Source organism: Pseudopipra pipra, chromosome 6, assembly GCF_036250125.1.
Source record: "Pseudopipra pipra isolate bDixPip1 chromosome 6, bDixPip1.hap1, whole genome shotgun sequence".
Lineage (NCBI taxonomy): Eukaryota > Metazoa > Chordata > Aves > Passeriformes > Pipridae > Pseudopipra > Pseudopipra pipra.
In genome coordinates this window covers 43,069,410-43,097,010 of record NC_087554.1, presented here as the reverse complement: position 1 = coordinate 43,097,010, position 27,601 = coordinate 43,069,410, and the positions used below count along the sequence as shown (strand labels likewise).

At 45.0% G+C, this 27,601-nt stretch overlaps 1 protein-coding gene across 9 annotated transcripts in view; it reads right to left on the bottom strand.

Moving 5' to 3' along the window:
* Nucleotides 1-1,753: 1,753 nt before the first annotated feature.
* Nucleotides 1,754-27,601, bottom strand: part of ADCK1 (aarF domain containing kinase 1) — a 79,845-nt gene continuing 53,997 nt past the window's right edge. For 7 of the 9 annotated variants that reach the window (XM_064658828.1, XM_064658832.1, XM_064658835.1 and 4 more), the window contains 7 exons: nt 26,330-26,488; nt 21,301-21,459; nt 17,993-18,109; nt 8,373-8,522; nt 7,936-8,133; nt 4,109-4,302; nt 1,754-2,754 (listed from right to left, as the gene is read on the bottom strand). In XM_064658828.1, coding sequence (XP_064514898.1) covers nt 2,583-2,754; nt 4,109-4,302; nt 7,936-8,133; nt 8,373-8,522; nt 17,993-18,109; nt 21,301-21,459; nt 26,330-26,488 — 1,149 coding nt within the window. In that variant the 3' untranslated portion in view covers nt 1,754-2,582. The remainder of the gene's footprint in view (nt 2,755-4,108; nt 4,303-7,935; nt 8,134-8,372; nt 8,523-17,992; nt 18,110-21,300; nt 21,460-26,329; nt 26,489-27,601) is intronic. The other 2 variants (XM_064658830.1, XM_064658834.1) reach the window with 1 other exon arrangement.

Here is a 27,601-nt window from a genome sequence, read left to right as displayed (position 1 = left end):
TGACAGCCAATGCAAATGCCAGCTGCTGGGAGCCTCTCCACAACATGGAATCCTGTGGAAATGAGGGTCTCACTGTGGGATGAGCTTTTACTCATAGATGTTAGTGAGACCCAGACAGTCCTCTGGTCAGCATATCCAGCCATGAACAAGAGAAAGGCATTTGCAAAGGCAGCTACAAGATGAGGATGTGCAGTTGGTGACCATTGCTGGAGGGTCTTTGGGATTTTAACTGGGTGCACCAGGCCAGTCTTCTGAGTAGAGCTCTACTTGTGATAAGAACAAGATAGGTTCACCCATGCCAGCCAGCCTACAAGCTATAAGTGCCTGAGCAAGGCACTGATTCAGCCAGATTACTCACACGAGCAAAGATTAGTCATATACAGGCTGTAGGACAAATATTCCAGGGCCCCTGAGAGTGACTCCTTGTCGACTCAGGAGTCTCGTCACTGCAATTACCACCACTCCATTCCCTGACGCCATCATACAACCCAGAAGTCAAGGGAATATCTGACCTCTCATTGCACAGGTTGGGGACAAGCTTTGAAAGGACATTTAGTCTTGACAGGGTTTCTTTTTTTTGCTCTTAGCAAAGATGGGAGAGCACATCACTCCTGCTGTTGCCCCCATAGTAGGAAGGGCTCGGAGAGCTATTGCCAGGGTCAGGCAATTGACTGCACAGGGAGACCAAAAACCCACAATCAGTAATTCACTATCCACAACTCTGCCAATCACACACAACTTTTTGGCAGTGCCGAGACAGTGCTATGCCTACACTCTTGCACATGTATGCAGCCACTGTCATAAGCCACATGTCTGCAGTCAGCAACCCATCATGCCCAAGCCCACCTGCAGTCAGGTACCTCTTCTGGATTACATCCTTTCCCTCTCCCACAAAGCCAGCAAGAAAATCAGTTCCTCAGGGACTCACACACGCACTTGCACTCTGTCCCCTGCTTCCCTTCCCAAGCAAATGGACTCACTTCAAGGTGGGGTCTTACACCTGTGCAAGCTGGGAAACTGCATGGAAACTGGGAGAGTGAATGACCTTCTTGCGGCTTGCACCAGGCATAGTCTGGTGCCTGAGTAACAACCCTCAGCTTAGCAAGCAGTAGAGGGAAATTCCCATCCTGTCCTTCAGGTCCCCTTTCACCAAGACAGTCTCTGAGAAAGCTGAAATGATGTAAGCAGTCACCTCCATCCACCCTTCCTGGCTAAAGGAATTCTCACAAGCAGCAGAGACATCTCCAAGGATCCTAAATATGTCTCACATAAAGCAGGCCTCTGGGTGAGACTTTCTGGTAGCTGTCCCATAACTGCAGAATCAGTCATCAGACCTGTCACTTGCACCACTGAGCAAATGGCAGGTTTTTGTCTGAGGCAGAAGCAGTTGAAACATCACAGGCAGTGATGAGGTGAATGCTCAGTGTGCGGCATGGGGTGGTGATGTCTCACATGTACTGCAGCCCATTCCCACAGGCAGGGAGGAGTCAGGCTCAGCATGGATATGGGTGGCAAGGTGTGGTGTGTCCTTCCCAGTAGAATAATGCCTGCTCTTCCATCCCATCCCAACACACAACTGACGCAGCACCAGAGGACGTGGAACAAACCTCTTGGATAGAGGAAAGACCAAGTGGTCCTTTCATTTGGCTAGCAAGGAATTGCCAGCACTGCCTGGCATCATTCATTCAGTGGAGAAATAGAAACAGGACTGAGGTTAGAGGCCCAAACATAACTCTGAGTGCACAGCCAGGCATCCCTCCCCCAAAGGTCACATTTATTTTGTTGCGTGGCAGTATTGTACAGTACACATACATTACCAGCAGTTTCAGAGCCCTGGTTTGTCATTCTAACTGCCTTCCCTGAATTTCAGAAAAGAGGCAAGACCACTGTCCCCTTCCTCCACTTTACCTGCAAGGAAACAGGCCAGGAAAAGTCCGAAAACACAAATGCACTTGCTGACAGGACTGGAGATGGACCTCAGAAAGTCGAAGTCCTAGTCCACCACTCTCATCATTTGTGTCCCCTTTCCCTGGTGCTGGGAGAGGAAGCCCTAGTGACAGCTTTCCACAGGGTCTCACTCCTCTGAGAGGAAGTGAACACACCTGAACAGAAATCAGACTAAGGAGATTGCTCACACTAATATACACCCTATTGCATTTTAAAGGGACTTACCACCTCCCTCTAAGAATCTGACAAATGTTTTGGGGCATTCTAGGTAGGGTCGGGATTCTCTTAAGTTCTGTAAGATTGTTTAAGAAAGAGTCGAGGAGAGGTATTTGCTTCCAGTGCAGTCCACTGGAATCTGAGTGGAACTTACCCTGCTCAGATGGGGAAATAAAGTATCCTGTCCTTCCTGGCACAAGGTATCACATGATACCTCCTTTTCCTAAACCATGAAACAGTTGAGCTCTGGTACCAACTCAACCTCTCAGCACCACAGAGGAAGCTAATGCTGTAGGATGCAAGGACAGTGCAGTGTGTAATGTGGAGTAAGACCCAAAAATAGAAAGTCAGAAAGGCAAATGTGCCATGGAGAGCAGAAGGCAGGGAGGGAGCACCCGAGCCTCTCCCACCAGTTCATGTCAGTATGTGGAATGGTGCATTCGTCTCAGGAGAGCAATGACCCAGTTCCCCAGCTGGGACCCCTTCAGCCACAGGAAGAGTTCATACAAGTTGATCTGCCACAGGCTAAGGGCTTCTGTGAGTGAGATCTGGGCCCTCCTGTAAAGCGAGAGACTCTTGCTCCTCTGGTACCTAGAAAGAGAAAAACGTCTGCATTAGATCCAGCAGGATACAGCCCGGGGGGAAGGAAGCCTGTTCTACATCTTCAGTAAATCTCACCTTCCTCAGGGGAGGGTAACATCCTACATCTGGAGAATCCCCAAGAAGCACGGATTTTCTCCAAATAGTGCTTCTGAGGAGCTGGCGACTGCCTTCTAGAATGAATCTGGCAGAAGAGACAGCCTACTCCCTTGTGAAGCCAGTTCTCTTACTGGCAGTCCTGGGTCATGGCATCCTCTGCTTCTATGCCCAGCTTCACTTCAGCTAAGAGGGACAGTTGCACACTCCTATAGCTTTTCCCAGTAGCACACTTGTAAGAGTCCAGAAATCCTAACACACTGATTCCAGGAAAAGTATTTCTTCACCCTTCTTTAGAAGCAGAGGCTAATTGGGCTTCATAGGTCCCTCATCAGCCAGAGAAATAACTGTAATTTCATCTGCAAGGAGGAAGAATCTGAGGCAGAAGTGCATTGACTCGTAAGACTCACAGATGGAAATCACTTGCATGACTCCTGTTTGTGGCTTTTAAAAATCAGCCTGATCTTCACAGTCAGCCCTAGCCCCTCAATCAGGCTGTAATGGGCAGGAAGCCCCTTCACCACCTCTAGGGGGCCAAATCCCAAACCCTTACCTTAAGGCCTCCAAATCTATCCCTGTCCTCAGCCCCAGGGTGACAGATTTGTCCTCTGGAGAGGCTGATGGACGTGAGAACACCACAGACAGAGGCTGAGACGTGTAACTTAGCAAGGGTAGGACCATAGCAGATGGGATAATGAGGGGGAGAGATCCACAGCGAAGAGTAAGAAGTCAAGAGGTCAAGTCAGAGCCTTATCATGCCCCCTGAGTGGTGGGCTCTAATAAGCTTTAATCGTTTTGCCCAATCCTCTGTTCATAGGCCCAGGAGCCGCAGGTAATCTCAGGCTGCACCTTCAGTTTCTGCCTGAGCTACACTGAAAGAGTAATGGTCCCCAGCTCATGCCCTGCTGTGAAGCCCCATGACCTGGACCTCAACTCACATACTGACCCCTTGGCTTCTTGACCTCAGTCTTCAGTCTTGTCACCTGCTTGACAACCACTGGACCAGATTTACAGACTTTCTCATTTGTTCTTAGACCTGCCCCATCACCATGATGCTGCCTTATGATACAGACTTTTGATTGGACCTGACTACCATCTCAGGGTCTGTCTTGCTTGCCTTGGTCAACTGCCAGGGACTGGGCCCTGACTGGCCTGCTGGACCTGGGATCCCCCTCAGCTCCTGGACCACAGGTTCAGTCACCTCCCGCTGCTCCCTGTCTGACCTCTGGTGCCTGGAGAAGAGACTCACGTGGAAACGGCTCTGATGCAGCAGCGAGACATGTTGAGGAAGGAGCTGGCACTGGCCCGTGTGTGCAGGGCTGACTCAATCCCCCTTAACAAGTCATTGGTCTTCAGCAGCAGCAGCATCTGGCGAGGGACATTGTTGAGGAGCTGGGTGATCTGGGGTAAGTAAGCAGCAGCATTGGATCGGATCTCCATGTCCTGTGGCCAGCCAGGTCATGTCAGGGAGAAAGGAGAGAGAAGTTGAGAGTGCATGGGAAATCCAGGACCAGATGCATCTGAGATTTGGCAGGAAGAAACAGTGTTTTTACAGACCACGACTAGGCCAGAAGCTAAAGAGCTCTGTCCTCTTCTCCAGACACTGGGCTGTCTCAAGCACTCAGAGCAGTCACAGATCACTCTTACCATGTCCCACCTGCCCCTCAGTGAGATAAAGTCCTATGCCCTCACTGGAAGGATTTATAGGCTCTCACTGCTATCTCAGTTCTTGGCCCCAAGCAGCCTACAGCAACCATATCTCAGTACCGCCCTTGGAGACTTCTGACTGAGTCTCACCTCACCAGCCCCAAAATGGGCAGAGCTGCAGGCAGCGCAGGACTGCTCAGGAAAGTGGGAGCATGCTTCAAAGACAACCAGGCCGCTCCTTTTTGCTGTCCCCTGAAACTGAGGGCCTCTATGCTATACAGATTAAGGTGTTTCCGAGGCCTAGTTTAGTCCTCTGCCCTCAACACAACTCAGCAGATCTGAGAAAGCATTATGCAGTTAAGCATCACGATAACCCAAAAGATCAAAAACTGTCATCTCTCAGATCTAGATCTATATCCTATCTGACAGCAGCCAGCAGCAGATGTTTAAGGAAAGAGTGTAAGTCCAAGGCAGGCAAAGGGTGATCCTTCATGTTCCCTGCTTCTCCAGATTCCAACAATCATATTGCCCACTGTAAGAACCCAGTGATAACTTACAGGCTACAGCCTAAGCCACTTAAGATGGGCTCCCCTCCAAACATGAGCCACCACAGCATGCAACACAGCCAGCCCCACCACTTCTGCCTGTTTTTAGATCTGAGAGTTCCCTCACCATCCCAGTAAATGTAGCACAGTGTGGTGGGGAGTTGATCCCATACCATGTCCCTACCTCTTCCTACAGAGGCCATGACACGAATCAGCAAATTCAAACAGAAGTCTCTGGAACATGTGAAATCTCCAAAATCCAGCAGGACACATGCAGAGAGCAGTAAATAACTTCTTGCACAAGGGAGACTCCTTTGTGGGAAACAACAGCTCTAAAACCTTCTCTCCTCTGGAATAAGGGATGGCCTATATTTCATTATGTGAGATCTCACACTCGCTCTTTGTGAACTTCAAACTTATTAGAAAGGAACGGACTTGCACGAACGAGTGTGCAAGTAGTGATGGTCAGAGACGTACGCATCTCACACACTACCATGGTTGCTTTGCTGCTGACAAACAAATCTTTGTGTCCTTCTGCCTCTGTCACTGACCAAAAATACAAAGCTTCAGCAAGAAGATGCTTAGCTTTCCTAAATGTTAAATGTTTTGTTCCATTATTTGTTGGCAGAAAACTCCTCCCTGATTATCTCTTATCCCATATCCCAGCCAGCATCACTGCAGAGTCTACTTTATTTTCCACACATTATGTTTTCTTTTCTATTTCTTTTCTTTTTATTTTTAGCTCCAGCTGCTTGTCCACATCACAAAAAAACCACATGATCTGTCATCAGAGCTGTCATTTTCTGTCAAGGGCAAACCCTGTGCGCAGTGGAAGAAATGAGCTATGCCACAGGACCTGAGAAAAGCCCCTTGGCTGCAGTTGCTGAGGCTGCTTCAGGATAGAGCAAAACGCATCTTAAAATCAGATGAGATGAGGCCAGCAGCCACCTGGAGCGATCAGCTGCCTGGCCTTGGCTTACTGCAGGAACAACTACACTTATGGTAATTCTCATACAGTTGCCCAGCCTGCATCTAAAACTCTCCAGCAGCATGGCTCAAAGCTTCCCCAGAACATCTGCACTAGCGTTTCAATGGCTTTGCCATTAGATCTGGCTTTTCTCATGTTCAGTTGAATTTAAACCCATGATTTCTTGTCCTCTTTGCAGCACTCTTTAAGAGATTCTCATATCACTTCTACAATTCTCCTCAATCTGCCTTTTCTTTTTTCTGCCCTAACTTGCTCAGACTTACCTCCTGGGTTGCATCTGCTTGACCACTAGTCCTTGTAGGTTCCTACTGAACTTGCCCCAGTTTCATCAAACCTTTCTCAAGATGCAGTGCCCCAGACTGGGTACAGCACTACAGATAAGATTTTGTTTCAGGAGGGTTGCTTCCTTGTCTCACAGGCTACTGTCATGTCGCTACATCTTCAAGCACACTCTGTGGACTTCTATGCTGATGGTACCTGCCTACACAGCACTCAGCTCTTGCTGCTGATAAAATCTTTCAAATTCACCTCTAAAGTAAGGGCAAGCAGCAACTCATTTCCTAATGCTACAGCAAATCTCCTCAGCTCCCCATTATCTGCAGCAGGATTATCTAGTTTCAGCATTAATTGTGTCATGTAAGCAGAGACGACAGAGCTGGTTCCATACACGCAATTCAACTCAATGACAAAGTTCATTAGCACACACAAGGCACCATGCAGCTGCTGCTACACCTCTGGCATAATCTTCACAAGCTGGTTGAGAATAAACATTGCTCACTAGCTCAGATTCAATGCTGGCTTTGTAGTATTAGAGCCAGCTCTGTGCCAATTCACTTTTGTGCCTCTGAATTTTTTTCTGGAGCTACCAGCTCCAGAGCTCACCAGATCAAGTACAGATCTGCTAGACAGTCACTATATTATTTCTGATGTACAGGAAATTAATTCAGGTAGGAAGCAATCAAATTACTGGGCGGGGGGAAGTCCATTACCCAAGGTATCTGACCTCCTCATTGCTATGGATAATGGTAAGCCAGTGCAGCAAATTCTGCCACATCCATCAAAATGAGGGAATCTTCAGAAGAGAATTTCATAGGACAATATTATAACACCACTGAAATGAATTTTGTCCTCTCTACTACAAATTGTGTGCAGATAAAAGCAAACCATAGGATATAACATGCTTCTACTCACAGATGCTAGTCCATTGGCTGAAATCTCATATGTCCCTCTCTAAAAACAGCACAATTGACAGGGGCTGCTACTATTCTTAAGGAGGTGTGTGTGTGTCAGGTGTGTGAGGAGGCATGAGAAGGATCCCAGCATGCGTGGATATGAAAGGGTGGAGAACATAAGTGGCAATTTCCTAGATTTGTAGTGATTGAGTTGACAGGATCTGCAGTTAAGCAACCTTGACTCCAAGTTAATAGGGTTTCTGACTGGGAGGTAATTTCCAGGAGTTTTTAGGAGTTTGTATCAGTGCTGATAGTCATTTACATGAATAGTGATAATGCATTATCCTTCTCATGTCTTCCCGCTAAGCCTTTATGTCTCCTCTACCTTATCCTAGCCTCCTTGATGGTTTCCTGCACAGCTGCATTCAACATTTTTTTAAGAAAAGGACAATCTACAAATGTTTCCCCTGCTAGAAATGGTGAACACTTAGGCATTAAAATATGATACAAAATTTAAGCAGCCCATGACAAGTGAATCTGGGAAATTAAGTTCAGCTACTATAAAACACATTGCAGGAGGAGTCCTGGCTTTTTCTAGCTCAGCTATCACTGAAAAAATTTCTACAGGGTTGCCAGGGGTTGCCCAGCACTGCTGCAGTATCAGTGTTGCAAGTACCTGAGGAGAAGGAAGGGCACACGTTAGGGAAGGACACACAGGACCTACCTCACTGGCTGAGACTGGTGACTGGTCAATGCCCCTGTTGACAGACTCCCAAGATCTGGCAGTCAGCATGCAGGCGAAGAGAGGGTACAAATCCCCTGCCCCGAGCCGCCGGCTGTACTTCTGCACCCTCTTCATATCGGCCTTGATGAGGGCCTGCCAAAGGCGGCAGTAGTCCATGCGGAATGACTCGCTCAGCACCTGGGTAGGGAGACATGGCCCCTCAGAAGCCCACAGAGGACAGGAGACTGGGGGAAAGTCTTAGCTGTGCTCTATCCCCCATTTCAGAGTCAGAAAATATCCTTGGAGGGTTATGGGAATAACACGAAAAATGTATTCATATGTGCTCAGAGGGGCAAGGCTGCAGCTGGGTGTGCTCTTTCAGCCTGATGCCCAAAGGCAGCCTCGCAAGACTCCTGAAGCCCCCCATAGCTACATACCTGGTAGAGCCCATGGTCCAGGAGGATAATGTGGGCCTTGCCAGAGGTTGGGCATTTCTTCACTAGCACGTTGCCTGGGTGTGGGTCACAGTGCACAAAGCCATTCACAAAGATCATTTCGCTGTAGAGCTTCCCCAAGTTGCGAGAGATCTGTGAGGAGACAGAGATGGTCACACACTGCCACCAACAGCAGGGTGCCTGCCAGGGAGGCAGCCTCCACATGCCAGTCCTACAGGGAGAAGGGTCTGCCGGTGTCCCCATGCAGAGCTCCTGCAGCTCCTCACACTGACAAATGCACAGCATGGCTGCTGGCATCTACCAGTAGCAGGATGACCCAGGGCATTGAGGGAAGGATCCATGCAAGGAGAACCATAAAGGTGTTTGTGGGATCAAGGGTTATTTAAGAACACTTGTCTGGCATAAAAAAGAGAAAATACCTGGGGGTAGGAATGATGTTTCTGGTAATGAGGAGGAAAGTAGGACAGCAGAAAGGGGCAGACATGCATTCACAGAGAGGCATAGAAATTACTGCTGGGGTGAGTGAGACTGCTTGGAGGAAGTCTCAGGTGTTTCTATCCATGAATGGTAGCAGGACCCAGAAGAGAAGGGGTGAGGGGAGACTCAGCCTATTAATCTCGTCACCAGAATGACCATGAGTTCCCTCTTCCATCTCTCCATCACGCTGTCCCCCCACTTTCCCTCTTCCTCAGAACCATACTAAGCTGATTTGCAATGTCTGTGAAGATGAAGCAGCACAGAAAGGTTGTTTAAATCATCCTGTCACTGCTGTGTCCCTCCATGCTACTGCTCCTTATCACTAAGAGATGTTATTAAAGTTAAAAACCTCCTAGGAGCAAGCAAACATCCCGGGGGCACAGAATCAATCCCTTGCCATGCACTACCACAGCAGCCTTGCCCTGACATCACATCCCACTGCCAGCCCTTCCTGCCATCCCAAAGCAGCACTGCTACACAGCAGAGTGCTGAACAAGCAATTAAAAGACAATTGTTATAAATTATTCCAAGCATGTCTCCAGACACCCTGTTTAAGCAGCAAACTGGCAGCTGTCACCATAAGCAGAGGTGGTAGAAGAGTTAACAGGGATACTAATGACAACTCACCCTGCAGAAAACCAGCCAGTCAGGGAAGGGCTTGCTTTACCCACCTCTGAAATGCAGCCACCTCTGGGAAAAGTGTTCATTATGAATAGTGCCCAAGTAACTACAAATGAGGAGAAAAGACAGGAAACCTTCCTGCTGCACACCAACAGGGATGGCTGTAGGATCACATGAAACAATACTCTGTCCCTCAAGTGTGACACTGCTGAGTCATGGTGAATGCTGGCCCCATGCTGAATCACCCACACAGGTGGCACAGCACAGCCCTGTGATCTCCCACAGTGCAGCGTCCCTAATGTCACACTGGTGTTATTTTAAGTACTCACTGAGGGAAGTTATGTTTCCCTTCTGAATTACCAGCAGAGATCACTGGAGCCATGAAGTGACCCTTATAGGTCTCCTAGATCGACAAGCTCTAAAATTAGATAGGACCAAAGTATATCAGGTGCTGTGATCTCCTAGAAGAGCTGAGAAGCACTTGCTGACAGTCCAGGGACATGCAGATAGTCTGTTTTAAGCCAGTCACTCATTCACATAACCTCCCAGGGATCTGCATACCAGAAGGAATGGACTTGGACCTCATGACTGATCATAGCATCAAACTCAACACTACTGCAGACACGGGGTAAACCACATTCTGCCCTCCCTACCTCAGCTGTTTGCTCTCCAGGAACATGGGAGAGCACAGAATTATTGAAGATGAGGACCTGGGGACAATCTGGGGCACAACATGATGCCTCATGCCCATTAAACACAAGTCCGGACAAGGGCTGGCAGTTCTGCAAACCTGTTGGTTGGTTCATGGCTGAAGGGATTGTGCAATCTCCATCCTTGGAGGTTTTAAAGACCTGACTGACTAACACCCTGAGTAAGCTGGTCTGACCTCATAACTGACCCTGCCTTAGAAGAAGATTTGATAAAAGACTTCCTGAGGTGCCTTCCAATCCCAAATATGTAGGATCCTACAAAAACACCTCTCACCAGGTTATCCATGCTACCCTCGTAACAGCATCTTATGATACAGCTGCAGGCTCCAGATGCAGAGAAGGCCCCCACTCCTGAGTCACCCTTAGCAGACAGGTTACTACACAGATCTATCGTCATAGCCTTTTGCAGCCCACGATGCAACAGCAAAGCAGCTCAGGATTCATGTTGCCATAAAAACGGAGGGGTTACAGGCCTGCTCAGACACTCAGGCTGAGTCAGGGATACAAGACAATCTTCACTGCAATATCCACATCCTCTCTCCCTTCCCTGCTGTACTTATATTTACCTCTTCCCCAGCATGCAACTTTGAGTTTCTCCAGTATCTTCACTGAAACTAAACCTTATAGCTTCTTTAAGACAGATGAATGCATTCTGTATTATTTCATTAGCATACAGGAGATATTTTACAAGTATTTATGATATAAGCATATAAACAATCTTTAGAAAAAATTTACCTAGTGTAAGAGATAGAGCTGTGTTCTACATAATACACTAAAGTATTTTTACATATTTTTGTCTGCTGACATACCTCTAAAATAGGATACAAATTAAATTAAGATAGAAAGCACCAATACCATCAAACTGTAAATAAAACAGGAAGCTTTACACTCTAGAGCTTAGATTTTAATATGTGGGTAGTGACCTATTATTATAATTCAGACAAAAGGAGTTCATGTTTCTTGAGAAAAGGTTTAGGGAAAAAAAACATGAAACCTTTATATACATTAATTCTCCAGTACTGTGCCTTGTCCCTATGGGCCCTTATTCCACTCTTACTAGGAAGGCCACTGGATAAATAACACTACAGAATTCACTTTGGAAGAATGCAGTTAGGTGAAATGAGAAAAGAGACGTGTGAAAACCTCTGCTCAGAAGAAGGGAGGAATTCAGCAAGCATTTAGGCTGTGTAAGACCTCAGGGTGAAGGTGCATCACAAATTAGACAAAAGGTTGCAATGATTTACAAAAGCAAAGACTAAAGTTAACACACAGGCTTTTTATTATGACACAGAGAGGTCATCAGTCCTTTCCCTGTTTATCATCCAACACAATGGGGTCTTTATCATTACCAGCATCCCTCAGCATTGTTCTGCTGCACATTGTAAAAAAAATAATAATCACCCTTGGAATTCTGCATTCACTTCCAGACATCTCATTAACAGAAAGATGCAGACTACACAGAGGGAGTTCACAGAAAGCAAATAAATGAGCAAGATGCAGGAGGCACTTACTTGGGACAAAGATTAAAAGGGTTCAAGATTCCAAAGTTGGCTAGGGATGGCAGAGGAGGGGAATCTATCACAGTTAGGAGGTTTGAAAAGCAAGGAAGCAGAAGCATTTGTAGTTCTGAATGCGCTACAAGAAATACAACTAGGCAAAAGGGGGTGTTACCAAGAATAGCATAATTTAGGCATAACACATAAGAACAAAGAGCTGAGCTTGATATGTCAGGATGACATCAGGCTCTGGCTCTGGCCAGAGGCATGTCCTATTGCCAGAAGGTGTGATATTGCCTAAAAGAAGTTCCATTTGCCTGTCTGTGCTGCAGCAGAACGTGATGACTACAGTCAACAAGTGAGCCAGTGGCTCACTAGTCAATGCAAATAGCAATCTGCCATTGCCAAATATGTGACATGACCATGACACTGTGTCAGACAAATCGCACATTTTCAGCCCAGTGTTTTCATTTTGAAAAAAACAGAGCTGAGGAAGAAACAGATTGTAGACAACAATCAAACAGTGGAGTGACAAATACATGTAAAACAGCCAGACTTGGAGTAACTCTTCACCAGCCTAAGCACATGAAGTTCATTTTATGTACTCAATATGGCAAGGATGCTACATGTAACAAACTATCCTACGTGAGTTACAAGCCAGTACAGCAGAAAATAACAATGTAGTGCAGATATTAAGGGTTGTTACTGTACAGTATCACACAGTCTCTCTATAAACTGGTCAAGTTCACTGGAAATATGTAAGACAGAAAGCACAACGTTGGAGGCTGTTCCAAAAATGTACCCTTTAGATGGTCAGAACCTTTCCCCTAAATCCCAGCCTGATTTTAATGATGTCCAATTTAAATTATTTCCTTAGCTATCATAATCCTAGAGTTTAACTAGTTCCATCTCTCTCCAGTATTTACTACTCCAATGTGTCCACCACTCAGATAATAATCAGCATAAATACAGAAGAAATACCACCCCATTTCTACAGGATGTTCCTTTACCAGGTGTGTCCTATGTGTCAACCTGCCTTTTACACAGTTGCACTGCACAGGAAACACACACTCCGTGATTTACTAATGTCCCAAAGTTAATTCTAATATGTCACTTTCCTCTGATAATCTCCCAATCTATTTAAGAAACTCTTCTTAGTTTTTAAGTGCATGACTTTCCACTTGGTATTGCTCATTTTTATCCCTTTCTATCACTTCAGTTCTCAAGGCCAACAAGTGCTATTGCTTCTCTGGTCCTCCTCTACAGTGTCAGACCTCTCAACTTGGTGTCACCAACAATGTCCTTGACACAGTTGTTTGTGTTGAGGTCATTACCAATTTATTAAATAAAATCTGTTTGAAGAGCAAACCTCACAAAACTCCATTATGGTAATTTCCCTCCACCATTGCCTCTATCAGTTTCTTACCTACTTTGCAATTTTCCTGCTAATCCCAACCTTTTCTAGCTAATAGACTCATATCCAGGGTACCAAGTATTTTAACAAGTACACCTACTGCATTTCTGTCATCTAACTCAGAAGATCCCAAGCTGAACTATAGGTAGCAGCAGTGATATATTTCTTCTTGTGTATGTACAGAGCCACAATATGTTGCTGCCATCAGTTTTGAAAGCCTAGACAACCTGTCACCCTTGCCCCTGTATGGAACTCCCCTTTTAACAAATCAGCACACCCAGCTGACAGAGCAATGTGACAGTAACAAAAGAGTAGGAAGTCCATCACAAATGAGTATCTTTAAAACACCAATACGCAATAGTTAGCAATAAACTTCTTGGAAAAGAAAGAATGCATGCAAATTTGAGGCTGTGAGTACTCCTACAGTAAAAAGATAGCACATATATCATGTTCAAGGGTAGCTGCAATGTAACAAACCAGCCTGGATTATCTGGGGAAAGGCATTGACACTTTCCTGGACTTGTGAGCAAGCTGGAGTGGTCCTGGCCCCATGCCTCCAACTGACACAAAGAAGAAAGGCAAAGAAAAAAATCCTGCGTCATGGTCCTGCAGAGATGATCTCACTGCCTGCCCCTGATAAGTCCCAGATGAAACTGCCTGATAGGGCACCATCTCTTTCTGTCCTATCTCCACCTGTGACTGTCTCTTTAGATCAGGAGCAGATACTAGTCTCTGGCCTTAATTTGACTGTAATATTTGCCAATTATTTTAAGAGATGGCGACACTAACTTCTATTGATCTCATTAAAAATAAAGGTCGTTGTGCAGCTCATTTCTCAGGGCTCAATATTACCTCCTCAAGCCAAAATAATAGCATTGATTTTGGAACCTTAATCGAAGGTTAATTGGATTGAAAACTGTATTGAGTTTTTGGCTTTCTTTCATTGTTGTTATTACAGCCATCATCTAAGGGTTTGCTTAATCCTGCTAGGGCAATTCTGCCCAATTAAACTGGTGTCAAATTAGCAAAGGGTGTGGATGGAAAACAGCCACAATTTGGAGCCTACTCTGTGCCTCTGCTCTGAAATGGCTCTTGTCCATAGCAGATTAGGATGGTCACACACAAGAGATCTCATTTCACACTCTGTCCTCTGTAATCCAGTTGTGAGGATCAACAGTGCTCTGTTATGCAGTACTATCACTATGCACTGATCTAGCATCACAGCAAGGTGATGTCTGGACACACATGATGTCATTAAGATACAGGAATAGTTTTTAGGACTCCTGGAGTGCACTCCTAACATGCCCTGTACTCTCTGTTGGGGACGGAGGAAATTATTCTCCTGCTCAATGCCCCATCTTCCATGGCATTTAAGTGGGGAGAAGTATTCTGACTCATCCACCCTGGGAACTGAGGGACTAACTTGATAAGTTTGTCTAGATTCTCAAAAAGATGCAGGTAGAGAAGACCAGTTACTGTTTTTTCACTTGTTTCTTGCATCTCTGTTAGACCCAAAATGACCATGGGAATCATTTGCCCTTGGCTTTAAATACAGTTGTATTTTCTTGAATTTAATGTAAAGCATCTTGGTGGGACTTAAGCAATTGATTGACATTGACACTTGGGACTGACTTTCAGTAAGAAATGGCTTTGTGTGTAATTTAACTCATTTACCTGGTGTCTTTGCACAGTTCAAAAGCTGAAATAGCTGGAGGTCACTATCCTTGTTTACCAGTGCCTTGTGAATTTCACTAAGCTTCAGACAAGATGAAATGTAGGAGAATCTGCAAAGAAACCTCTCCCCAGACTACATCAGCAAGTGCAAAGAGCAAGAATAGCCATCTTCCCCAGAAACAGTGTTCTTCTCTGCTCCGCTTCATGTAACACTTGAGTGTTATAAGCACAAATACTTGAGACATGAGAGGTTTCCACATTTGCGCTGACAAAAGGATCCCACCCTGGGAAAATCCCACTTAAATTTTAGCAGCTACATGGCTGCAGCTCCTGACTCTTGGCAGAAGGGTAAATCCCGCACTGAAAGCATATTTCAAGTTGCAAATCTGTCAGTCACAAGAAGATAGCTGGGCTCTTTATTGAGCTAAGAGATACCATTCCAATGCAGAACCCATTTAGTAACAGAAAGAAGCAAAAAGCCACAGTAGGATGGGGTGACAGATGGCAATAATTGTGCACAGTAGCTCTTCTTAAGCACCTTAGCTGTTTGCTTTCAACTCTCAGCTGGACAAAACACTTTCCTGAATTCTGAATCATCCACAGCTCACGAACAGGCTTTTGGTGAGCTGAAGTATATGGCACTGTTGCCTTTCCCTGACTCAAATCCAAACCAGGGTGATCACAGGGACTCTACACTTGGCTACCTGAACTGGTTGGTTAGTTGGAGGCACTACAGCACAATGCCAGAAGTGCATCTTTAAGCTCCACAGCTCCCAGAGCTTGCTAATACAGCAGCCTCTGCGGAGACAGGCAGAGAATCCAAAAGGAAGGACAAGGAAAACCCATGCAGCAGACCAGAGATAATGTTAAGATTTGTATACAGACAAGGTCTGTCTAAATTAATCAGGTACAATCAGAATGGGTGCAAAAGGAGCATTTATGTCATTTGGGATTTTCTTTAAAAATCCATGCTCTAAGTAGCGTTGCTATCCCTCCTTTCCTCCTATATACAGTATGCTACAACCCTCCTGAGAGCCTCTCAGTCTACTTTTCCTCTCTTCCCTGCTCTACCACCTATTTCCAAATGTAACTTCCCAACCAAGACTGCAAATCCTCTTGTGTTTTGAAACAGGAAGAGCCCAGTTTCCAGTTGCCCCTTCTTAACCCTGCCATGCCCTGGTTTTCCCTCACAATTCCTGCCAGCTCATTTGTTGAGAACTACCCTCTCCAGATTTCCCTTTCACTGTCAATATCCTAGCTGCATGCTCCTCCTCAGCTACACTTGCACATGAATAAGTAACTGTTCCACAGGCAGATATTTCAGTGTTTGCACTTGTCTTTAGAAATCAAAGCCTTCTCTGATTAAATGCCATTACAATCCAGCACTTGGATGGATCCAGTGAGATTAATGTGCTTTTGGGCAGCTTTAATGATAATCCTGCTACAGACGGTATTAAGTAAATGTCAGTAACCTGGTTTGAAGGGAGCTTTCACCTCAGGGATTCTTTCCATTTAAAGGAGAGAGGCTCAGCTTGCTTTTGCTACATTGTCACACAAGAAATCCTGCTTAGTAAAGATTCCTCTTCCTCCACCCAGTAAAACAAAATGGAGCAAGATGATAGAGGGATAGATAGATAGATAGATAGATAGATAGATAGATAGATAGATAGATAGATAGATAGATAGATAGATAGATTCAGGTGATTTATAGGGAGCTAATGTATCTCTTGAAAGCCAAAACTCCTATATATTATAAGCCAGGTCACTTTTGAAAAGTGGGTTGCCGCCCTCTCCTCATGCTCCTTTCAGTGTCTGCTGTCTTTTGCTCACCTCACTACCATGCCATGCAGTCGTTTACCCAGGGCAACAACGGCAGCAGCTGATAATGGATCTTGGTTATATTTGTCCCCATCTGCTGCACCTTGCCAAAGTAGAAGTCTGGGGTGTGCACTGCTCCTACCTTGTATTACTGCAGCCATAATAACAGACCTCCTTCCCCATGATTTAGACAAGCTCAGTATTCCCTCCTTTCTACTGTTGCTTTACTGGCAATCAGTAAAGTTAATCATTAATTTCAGGGGGTGGGGAGAGAAAAGGAAGAACAGCTCAGTGCAGGCACTGAGAGAGTTTGTAGAAACTCAGTCTTACAACTGAGCTGAGTGACACCCTATACCTGACAGATAGCCAGAACTGTCTGAGGCTTATACTTTGCAGCAATAGAAGTCTGTTGACAACTTTTTCAAAATTACTTCTTAGCCATCATTTAGAGACCAGCTCAGAATCAGGAAAATATGTGGTTTTATTGCTGCATAGGACCTGTTGTGCCAAGATGTTACAAAACGACCTTCCCAAAGGCATGGACAAACAAAAAAATTAGCAGAAATTTTCACCCTAAGTCACTCTAATTGCAAGCAAAAGCCTCTGCAAGTTAGAAAAACTGAAATTAGCTGCTTCTCTACAACTTTGCTATCTCCAGCAGTTTGAGAAAATTCAAAGTAACCAAAGTCCCAAGGAGGTATACTATACTAGCTACCTTGATATCAGAATGGATCTGCTATCCAAGAACTGTGAGGAAGCCCACTTCAAAATCTGAGTGTACATATTGCTCAAGAGCCCAACTGCTAATGCATCAAAACAAGCCTTTCTATTTCAAGACTTGAAGAATATTCACTCTTGTATCTGATTGTGTGGGCTAGATTTGACCTCTGCCTACAGCAGAAGAAAAGGATAGGATAAACTCACTCAAAGAAATGACTCTCTCACTTTTGACCAGTTGACTTGTCCAGATAAATGGAGCTGACTGTGTTTTGCCATGGACAAAATTTTTCAAATCTCTCTTAATAGCAAAGTCCACAAGACAAAAAATATCAGAAGCTGAAGTTGTTCCTTTAGGGTAACAGAAACTGCCATCTTGGAACAAACCATGGGTGTCTGTAATATAAGAGCATGGTCATCTTTCACTATGTCTCCTTGAAGGTCTCTCTAGCTGTGCAGCCTACAGGAGAGTGTTCCCAAAAAGGAGTTTTGTATTTTTCCAAGAAGCACAAGAATGCAGATCTCTCAGTCTGATTGCTCTGTTCACATCTGTATGTGCTTCTTCTTCTGCCCTGTCCTATCCTGTCAGCCTCCATTTTGCATCAAGGTCAGCTGATAGCAACATCAGTTTTGCATTGCCCACCACGTCCAATTCAGAGATGGCTGAGAAATTACCTCATTGACGTTGATGCCATTCCTCTCCATGTAGGCCCTGTCATTCACCTGCCCCCCTTCCATAAACTCCATGAGAAGGACGCGCCTTGTTGAGAGCTCCCAGTAGATCCTGGGGACCTGAAACAGGAGCAGATGGATTAAGTCAGGCAACAGGTTGGGGAAGGAAAGAGAATATATCACACAGAGTGTGATATATTTACTCCAGAGAAGGAGTAAAAATGGAAGCAATTGAAGTGAGGACTTGGATTTTTTTGATGAGCACATGGGAGGTAAATCCATCTACTGGCCAGTTCCCCAGGACAGCAGCAATGTGTACAAGGATAACACAACAATTCAATGACAGCAGGATCTGTCCTCATGCAACATTTCTGGCTACGCTCTACAATATCTTGACCACCTCCCACTCCCAGTGTAGTCTGAGAGCTTTCTTACCTGCTCTGCAGCTCCTCTAGCTGGGCTGTTTAACTAGTACCTACTGTAAGTTTCTGAATCATCCACTCAGCTCCTTTAGATAGGAACTGCATCTTGTTTGCTACGCACGGGGTCCACTTACACAGCTTTAAAAATTATAAGCCATCGTCATAAATTGCATCTCCGCAGTGCCCCTTGGAACACGAACGCCTTTGAGCTGACAAACCCTGCATACTTAGGCCATCTGCAATTGAACTGGGAGAAAAATCAAGTGTCACAAATAAGGGACTTTTCACAGAAACCCTGGGAGACCCTTAGCTATCTTATTGCCAACGTGACACAGTGTAAAATGTCAAAGCACTTTTCATTCAATCTGCAGTAAATCAAGCTGAGTGAAGTACCAGTAAGAGGCCTGGTACCATCCAGAAAGGTAGTGACACAAGCATTGCTCAGGCTGGCTCCCCATTTTCCAGCCTCTTTCTCCAGACAAATTTTTTCCATGTTGAAGTCCCTTATTGTCAAGAGCCATTCTGCTGAACTCCCTTTGGATATTCCTCACATCACTGTGCTGACCAAAACTCCAATCTGTCCAGATTTGCTTTTGCACATGGGCGAAGCCACATAGGTACATTTTACCAAAGATATAAGGGAGTTCAACCCATTCCCATATTGTGCCTTGGTATAGAGATACAAATTTTGGATCACACAAATAGTGAGCCAGCTGTGCAGCCCCCTCTCCTCACCCTCCTGACCCAGGCATGGACTTAGGACCAGCATCTTGGGGCAGGACAGGAAGAGGTAAGAGGTGTTGCCCATCTAGTGTGACCAATGCCATGGGATGACCAGCCCACTGTAGCTCCTGAACAAGCAGCATTTCTTGCTTTTAACTACCGACAATGTCTCAGTCCCTCATAAACTATCTGCTTCTCTCACTGTCCTAGGTCTCTAGAGAGGTCTCTAGAGAGACCAGTTCTACTTTATCATGTATGTGCCACTTTAGATCAAAAGCTCCTTTGCTGAGCAATTCCAATGTCCCTCAGTCCTACCATTCAACACTCCTGGCATACTTTGCATGTGAACCTTGCCTAGACTTTGATGCCAGAGATTCACTATGGGCAAGGGGGATTGAGTTACTCACAGCCTTTCCAGCTTATCTGGATATTCACTCTTTGCAGTTAGATTGCTGAGAAAGCCAGCCAACTCCAAAACTAACAGTTCCCCAACCCATCTAGCTCACTGATCCCTGCTGCCTTAGATCATTTCAGATAACACTCATTCTTGTCTCAGGATTTACACAGGCAAGTCAGTAGGCTTGTAAAGCACTATCCATGCTCTTGGAGATGCCTCTCTCAATCAGAGTCGAATTCTTCAGTGATTTTTTTAATTACTCACAGGTGTTTGGCTGTAATGCTACTGTGTGGAAATAATTTATCTCTGGCTTTAAAAGCTCATGGCACAAAATCTACTTCTCAGCTTTCTAGCGTGTTTAGGAAAATTAATGATACAGGGGCCCAATTCTTCTGTTGCTTTTGGGTGATGAACATGTCTCTGAATTGACAGATCAGACGGGAAGATCCATTATTTAGCCATCTCAAGCCATTTGTTATTGTTACATATATTGATATCATGATAGCTTCTTAACCCAGCGAGGAGGTGATTGGCTGTCTCCATGGGGATTTACTTCACAGTATCCTAGTTACAGATGCAATGGATACAGCTCTCCAAGGTGCATCACTTCTGATAAGCACCCACTCACCAAAACCATTGGCCTTTGGCCTTCTGTAGCCCTGGTGGCTTTTAGCTATCTGTGTCTATGGGAAGGCCACTGCTGCCACTGGGCTCCAAAAGGACTGCACCAAACCTTGAGTCAGGCAACAAGGAAAGCACTTGCATGGAGGAAGCAAGGAAAAATGGATACATCAGGCTGTAAAGCCCAACAAAAACTCACCTTCTTTCAGACCTCTGTCTTGGTACTTCTGCCTAAACAGGACGTGAAAACCTCATTTTGATTGTATGTATCTAGGAGGGTCCAAAGGAGGGTATATTTTTTGCTCCCTTTGTGCATGTGCAAATGCAGTTACATCAGTGACCGTGCCCACAGCACTACATGTGTTTCCAGAAAGTATGCACTGAAGCCTTGTTCCTCTTGTCTGTCAGCAAAAGATTTCTGAACATGCGAGTTTGAAGATGTGAGCTTATGTCTTTCCAAGAATGAGATGTGTACATGTCTGATTATACTTGAGACATTTGTCAGTGACCTTAGACACTGTGTCGCAGGGGAGGTGGGGAAGAGAGTGGGTGGGGAAGAGCTCATGTGGATGTAGTTGATTTTGTGTATGAAGATAATGTGAATGCATTAGCCATGAATGTGTATGAAGGTTGTATGCCCAATTCTAGAGGGAGAATGTGCCTTTTTGCAGCAGGAAGGACTCATGCAAACATGCTTCCTCCTGAGATACAAAGTGTTCCCAATACTACTTGACATCATCAGCTTCAGTCTAGCTTTTCTGTTCTAGGTCCCTTTCTAGCCCTCAGTTGAGATAAAGTCCTAGAAAAGCTATCATCAGATGGTTCAGCAAAGAATGGCAAATTCGCACGCACTAGACAAGTTCAGAAAAAGCGTTTGAGAAAATGAGTAGCAGGCTCCAGAGATTGCTGGCACCAAGCCACCACTTTTGGCCCAATATAGAGTGTGTACAGTAGGAAACAAACATGGAGAAAGCCTGCCTCAGAGCATTTTCTGGTCTGTATTAGCAGAGCAGTCTAGGATAAACAACACAGACGGACTGAACTCCATTCTCCCTCCATATGGTTCCTCCAGTTGGTGAATGAGGTAATAAGACACAGGGGGGAGACCATTAATGCACATATATAGACAGAAATATGTGTTCCCTCACCTTCAGGAAGTCAAAGTTCTTAAGCATATAAGCAACCTTCTCAGCATTTCTGCCTTCATGAAGGAAATCCAACTCCAAGGGCAGATTCTTCTTAGCTTCTTCCACCAGCCACATGAACTCAAAATCTGGAAAGATCTGCTTCACAACCAAGAGGAGAACCTGAAAACAAGGAAACAGACAATCAGCTGCCTCCTGGCTACAAAGCCACATAGCTACACACAGTGCTGTTTACACAGGATCATTCCATATAACTTACAGATTAAAAAAACCCAACCTACACCCCAAGTGCTTTTAGGGTTCCTACAATATCACAATGCAACACAGTGTCATGCCTTGGTCATGTAACACAAATTTTGGCTTATCCTTCCACACAGGCACATCTAGGAGTTAAATGATGGCACACACACCAAAGGGAGCCCAGCTGCCTGCTGCCTAGAAGTAAGCAGCCCTGGAGAAGAGACCACATGGCCAGATCTTGCCAAGGGCATGGCCCTGGAGCAACTCTCTTCTGGGTCCTATAATTCTACAAGTCACTGTTTGGCTTCATTTGAACAGCTCTCAGATAAAGCAGATGAAAAAGATGTAAGACTTGTCACCTCTGTTACTTCTTCAACTGTTGAATGAGAATTTTGCTAGCACAGATAATCCACGGGGCAGTTCAAAGAAGACAGTGGAGTTTGGATACAGTTAGTAGGCTACAGATCTTTAAAGAACACTTCTGGCAGGGGTCAGAGGGCAAGCTGCTCTTCAGCATCAGTCACAGCCATCCTCAGAAATGTTGAGGAGGTGTTTTACAAGTATCATATATCCACTACCTAGAATCCTCTTCTTAAAGGGATTAGGTACTCAGCTACACAGCACCTTGAAAGGCCCATCCAAAAAGTTCCTGGAAATGTTTGCTTAAAGCAATATTTAAGGGGTGAGTGAATCAAGATTACACAACTGCATGGCATAATCAAAGCTTCATTGCAGCCAAGCATGTTTTCTGGTCAAAGAAGGGCCAGTTTCTCCACCAGAGTCACAAATTTACACAAGCTGACAATTTGGACCATGCCTTAAGGAAAATAATTTTTTGGGCGGTTTTTAACTACTTGAGTCATAAAACAAGTAAAAAAAAAAAAAATGCAATCCACTTTGCTGTCTTTACCTCACCTGTTCTGCACATTCATCAGAAAATTTAAACAGACTTGTGTGTGTTACTGCACCACTTCCCTTTGCAGATCTTCACCACTGAGGTGGGAATTTCTGCACTGCAGGAGGAACATTTAAAGTACACACAATATCATTGAAATGTATGACAAAAAATAAATTTATGAACCATCACGGCTCCTGTTTAGTTGTGTGACAACGTTTATTCTCCATCCCTGTCTCAACTTCTCTTATCTAAATGTCAGTTCCAAACTCAATGTTCCCTTAAAAATGTAATCACCAGGTTTCACTGGTGATTGAATTAGTTTTTTACTACTAGACACTACTGAATTAGTTTTTTACTATTATATCTAGAGGCATAAATCCTTTCAAGTTTATGTCACCGAAATGAAATGTAACCAGTGATCTTCATGAACATGTACATAAACTTCATAGGGTCTGCAAGATTATTTTGTTAGTGCCTGATGTGAGAAAATTCATGCTTTTTTTTGCTTTCTTTAAATACTATTTTGAATCAATTTGCCGACTTGACCAATGGCAGGGACATACTTAACAAGCATTTCACCTATCCCTTTTCTGACATCTGTCTAACATGTTGTCTTGAAAAAATTATTGATATAGGAAGAGCAGCAAGGTATGTCTCTCTGGGTTTATCAGATGCTGTACTGATTTTTAAAGAGTCAGCATTGATTCTATGAAACTCAAGTGAATTTAGGAATTTTCCATCTAGCTTTTCCCATTCAGACTCTTTACCATCAGTCTTAAATAAGACCATCTCCATCAATATTTAAATTAACGTCCTACCTAGCTGCAATGTCTGATTCTTAAAGGACCAGAACATCAGTGCACGTAATCTGGCTTTCCATGCAGCCTACACAAAAAGAGTCCCACACAAGGATATGATGATGCATGTAAGGCAACACTCCACAAGAGGCCTTTTAAAAACAAAACTGTGTGTGTCATGTTCTGAGCTACTTTCCCATATCTGTGTATACACAACAGATCTCAAGGATGCTAAACTAGGCTGTCTGTAGAAGAACAATACTAAATTGCCAAAAGGAAATACACTGTTTTAGTTTCAAGTTTCCCAGGTGTGGTGGTTTGAGCCACCATAGAAATCCAAAATCCAATTTCCAGGCTTCCCCCACCCCTTCCTACAATTTTAACTCAACACCAAAGAGAAACTTTCAGGCAAGAGGCTTCTATAGGGGAAAAGGGGAAGTATATACATTTATTTTACACAAATAAATATACTGTACAAGCTAAAAGCAACTATATATATAATATTACACACTTCTATCAGTCCCTTTAAGCTTCTCCCTCAGTTCAGTCCAGGAAAAGCCCTGGACTTCAGGCTGATAGGTAACCAGTCTTCCTCTCGTGGGAGTGTTCAGGGAAAAGGGTTCACTCCCCCCATCAACCTCCGGCTGTTTACTGAAGTCCTTTTTTCCTTACGAAGTCCAAGAAAATAGTCTGAGTCCATGCTCCCTTGGTTCCGTGTCAGTCTCTGCTGTGTCATTCTCTCTCTCTCATACCTCGGTTCCGTAGGCTGCTGTAGTTCAGTCAGCTTATCATACGTACGCGTCCTGGAATCTTCATTCCTCCTCTGAGTTTTCGGCTGTCCTCCATTTAAATCACTGCAAGGACATCCTCTGGGCCTTTCTCTGGTCCATCTCCAAATTCACCTGGGGTTATCTCCCTGGCGCCGGGCTGCGTTCAGCCTGTCCACTTTGGCTCCGCTCCAATGCTGAGCCTCCCCTCCACTTTACAGTGAGAGAGAAAAGAAGCCCCCCTCTGCAGCCTAGCTGGAATGGGGGGGGGAAGAGGGTCTGGCTCCTCTCTCCCACTTACCTTCAGGTGCTGTGAGTCCCTTCCCTCACAACACACACTCACTCCAATGCTGCCTCCAATCCTGGCTTAGGCCAGAGTTGTGGGCCGCAGGGCCCCCCCTCCCCAGAGGAGAAAAAAGGGGGCCCTGCCACCCCTGGGCCTTCTCACACACACACAGCAGCAGACACAGCAGCAGACAGACAGACCGATTGCCAGCAACTTCTGGTGGTTGTGTATATATGATTTTTCACAGGAGCGAACAAAACAAGCAGTGATTGGCCCTGCAGGGAAGACTGCCCTGGAATCCAATCACCTCACTTATAGGCCCCCCGGCTACCGGGGGGGCAATTTTCAAACCATGACACCAGGGAGAATAGTTTAAAACCAGAAGAGACAGGAAACATTCTAAAATAATTTGTTTAAATGTCTCTTACCAATATAACCAGCAATCACAGCAACATGGTGTAAAGGGGTATTTTTTCTGTGATACCCACTGTTAAAATGGCAAATATGCCAAGGTAGACACAGGTTTTGGCTCATTCATACAGAATCCTCTTATTGCCCTGGTCTCACAGTATTTCATTACCTGCTCATCCCTAATTCTTTAGTGCTCCTTTTCTGCTACCCCTGTTCTGGGAAGGAGTGAAGGATGTCATAAGCCTCCTGAGAAGTGCTGTGCATATGATGACTCACATAAGCAGACTCATTGGGTAGACCAGTGCAGTCAGTCCTAGAGAGGACCCGAATCAAATTTAAATCTACAGTTGGACCCAAACCCAGTTCAAACAGTTCTCTGTTCTCAAACTAGCACTGAAGCAGACAGATCTTATCTTACTGGGACATCTTTTTTTAACCCAAAAATTTCTTTCACTATGAGTTCAAAATAAATATTCAGCTGCAAACTAATGTGCCTCAGCTACAACCACCTGTGTTTCTATGCAGACTAGCCAGGATTGCTCAAAGTAGAGTGTTTTAGCTGCCTAAAGAAGCTTTAGCTACATGATCCTCTGAGAGGGTGCTGGCAAGATCTTTGATTCCTGATCTTCTGTGACGGAGAACTGTGTTATTGCATCAGCAGTACCCTCTAAACACTTATCAGAACCCCTCAGCTTAAGCTGAGGTCCACTTTAGTCCCGTGGACCTACCCATCTGCCAATGAATGTGCACATTACTGCAGATATATACATGTATATATACTTATTAGCTTTATTTATTAGGCTTAAAGCTTTAGTGTTAACCACTTACAACCTAATCCTTCCCATCTCCTGTTTCTCAGCCATGTCCATTTCCTGTTCCATACCGTATCACTGGTATCTTTGACTACTGCAATGCAGTTCAGTGCCACAGTTTTTCTCCAGTTTCTCCCTTCCATGGCTAGACTTAGAAGTTCAGGAGAAGCTACAGCACTGCATTGGGAACATCAGTGGCACCCCCCATTCAGGAGAGGAACAGGAGCCAGGCATTGCAACCTTTTCCCTAGCTGAATCCCTCATTTGTGTGTCTGCCCCTGTAAGGTGACCCTCTCCATATTTCAGGGTTTTTTTTTCCACCATGCTTAATGTTCAGCATTAAGGAGCTGATGAAGAAACAAAACTGAATCATAGTGTTGAATCCACACTAGAATTTAATCTAAAAAAACATGCTAATCACGGACAATGATTTTTCTTTGGCCCCATAGCCCTGACTGCAAGAGAACTGAGACAAGGTTAATAAACCAGTTAATAGGCATACAGGCTGAAGAGAGACTTTGGGGCTCACTCTCTAGCTCTTAAATCTTATATGGACTTACAATGATGTCATTCATGTTTACCTATCTTCCTTCTTCCCGCATTCCCTTTCACCCTATTGTTCAGTCTTTCCATCCACACAATCACGAACACTGCTATCCTCATCAACTTTGTATATTAATCCTGTAAGTCAGCATTGATGTCTGCAGAGGTTTCAAAGCTACAGGTTGGTTTTGTTGTATCTGCTTACACAATGGTGAATGTAGCCCCCTCATATTTCAATGGCAATTGCTCTGGAAGTCAAAGTCAACAGTTAGTTTTACCTCCATGAGTAAAATATCCTTGGAGCTCTGAGCTTGGACCTTTGGGTGCTGGATTTTCACTGCCACCGTTCTCCCATCCTGAAGCACCGCTTTATGCACCTGGGCTAGTGATGCTGCTCCCAAGGGAGTGTCCTCAAAACTCACAAACAGCTCTTTTATCTGTTGGAAAAAGGGAAAGAAGCATCAGCTTGAGGTGCCAGAGGCTATCCCAAGAAAAGCCCTGCTCACAGAGCAGAGAGTGCACATGCCAAAGCCGGGCAGAGTCAGCCCTTTCATCTTTCTTCTGTGCCCTCTCTTAGCCTTATCACTGTTTGGCCTCCCAGTGAAGCCTGCCAAGCATGCAAGTGCCCTGGAGATACTCTGCTTATGGAAACCTGTGGCAGAGCCCCAGCAGCGCATTTCATCTTGGACTTGTGGTGGCCAGGCAGCATGTGAGGGACCACTCCAGGCTGTACTGAAATGGGTTGGAGTGATTATGGTCAGCATTCTTGTTTATCACTAGGTGCAGAAGCCAACAGCTGTTCCTTTGCACATATTTCTTCTGCAGACATTTAATAACACCCACCATCACCCCCTGAAACCTGACAGTATGTATTCCCATGCATTACAGCAGCAGCAGCTAGCTTACTTGGTGAAAGCCAGCACATGACTGGGAGCAGTGGTAAGGGCAGGATTCAAGGCAGGGGGACAAAAAATGCTGTTTGCACCTTGACAACTTGGCCTGAAAACATGGTTAATGTGATGGACTTTCTCACACCTCCTATAAAAGTAACCAATGCTCTCAGCTCACAAAATGCACCAGCTGGGGACAGCAAAGCACTTTTGGGCAGGAGAGGAAATTATTAGCAGCTCTGGTTAAGAAACTCAGGACTAGATTATAAGGAAAGTTATGGATGAAGTAGATTTACCAGGGGCAGGTCCAGGAAGCAAAATCTGAGAGAGACATGGGTGAGGCAATGGGAGGCGGGCACAGGCCCATCTGTCCTGCCTAACACAGCTCCCTGCCAGAGATCCTCAGTGCAGCACCAGGCAGAGCAGGCTCTGGAAACACTACAACCATGGTAGTGCAATATCAGCCTGGCTGACCAGCCCACTCTGGTTGAGCCGGAATTTATTTCCCCATAGTAGCCCTCACAGTGCCATGCTCTGCATTGGTAGCTAGAGGAGTGTTGATGACACACCCACGTTTTGGCTACTGCTGAGCACAGCACTGTAACATTCCTTCTTCAGTGGAGGGTGAGATCCTGGGAGGGGACACAAGCAGGCCAGCTG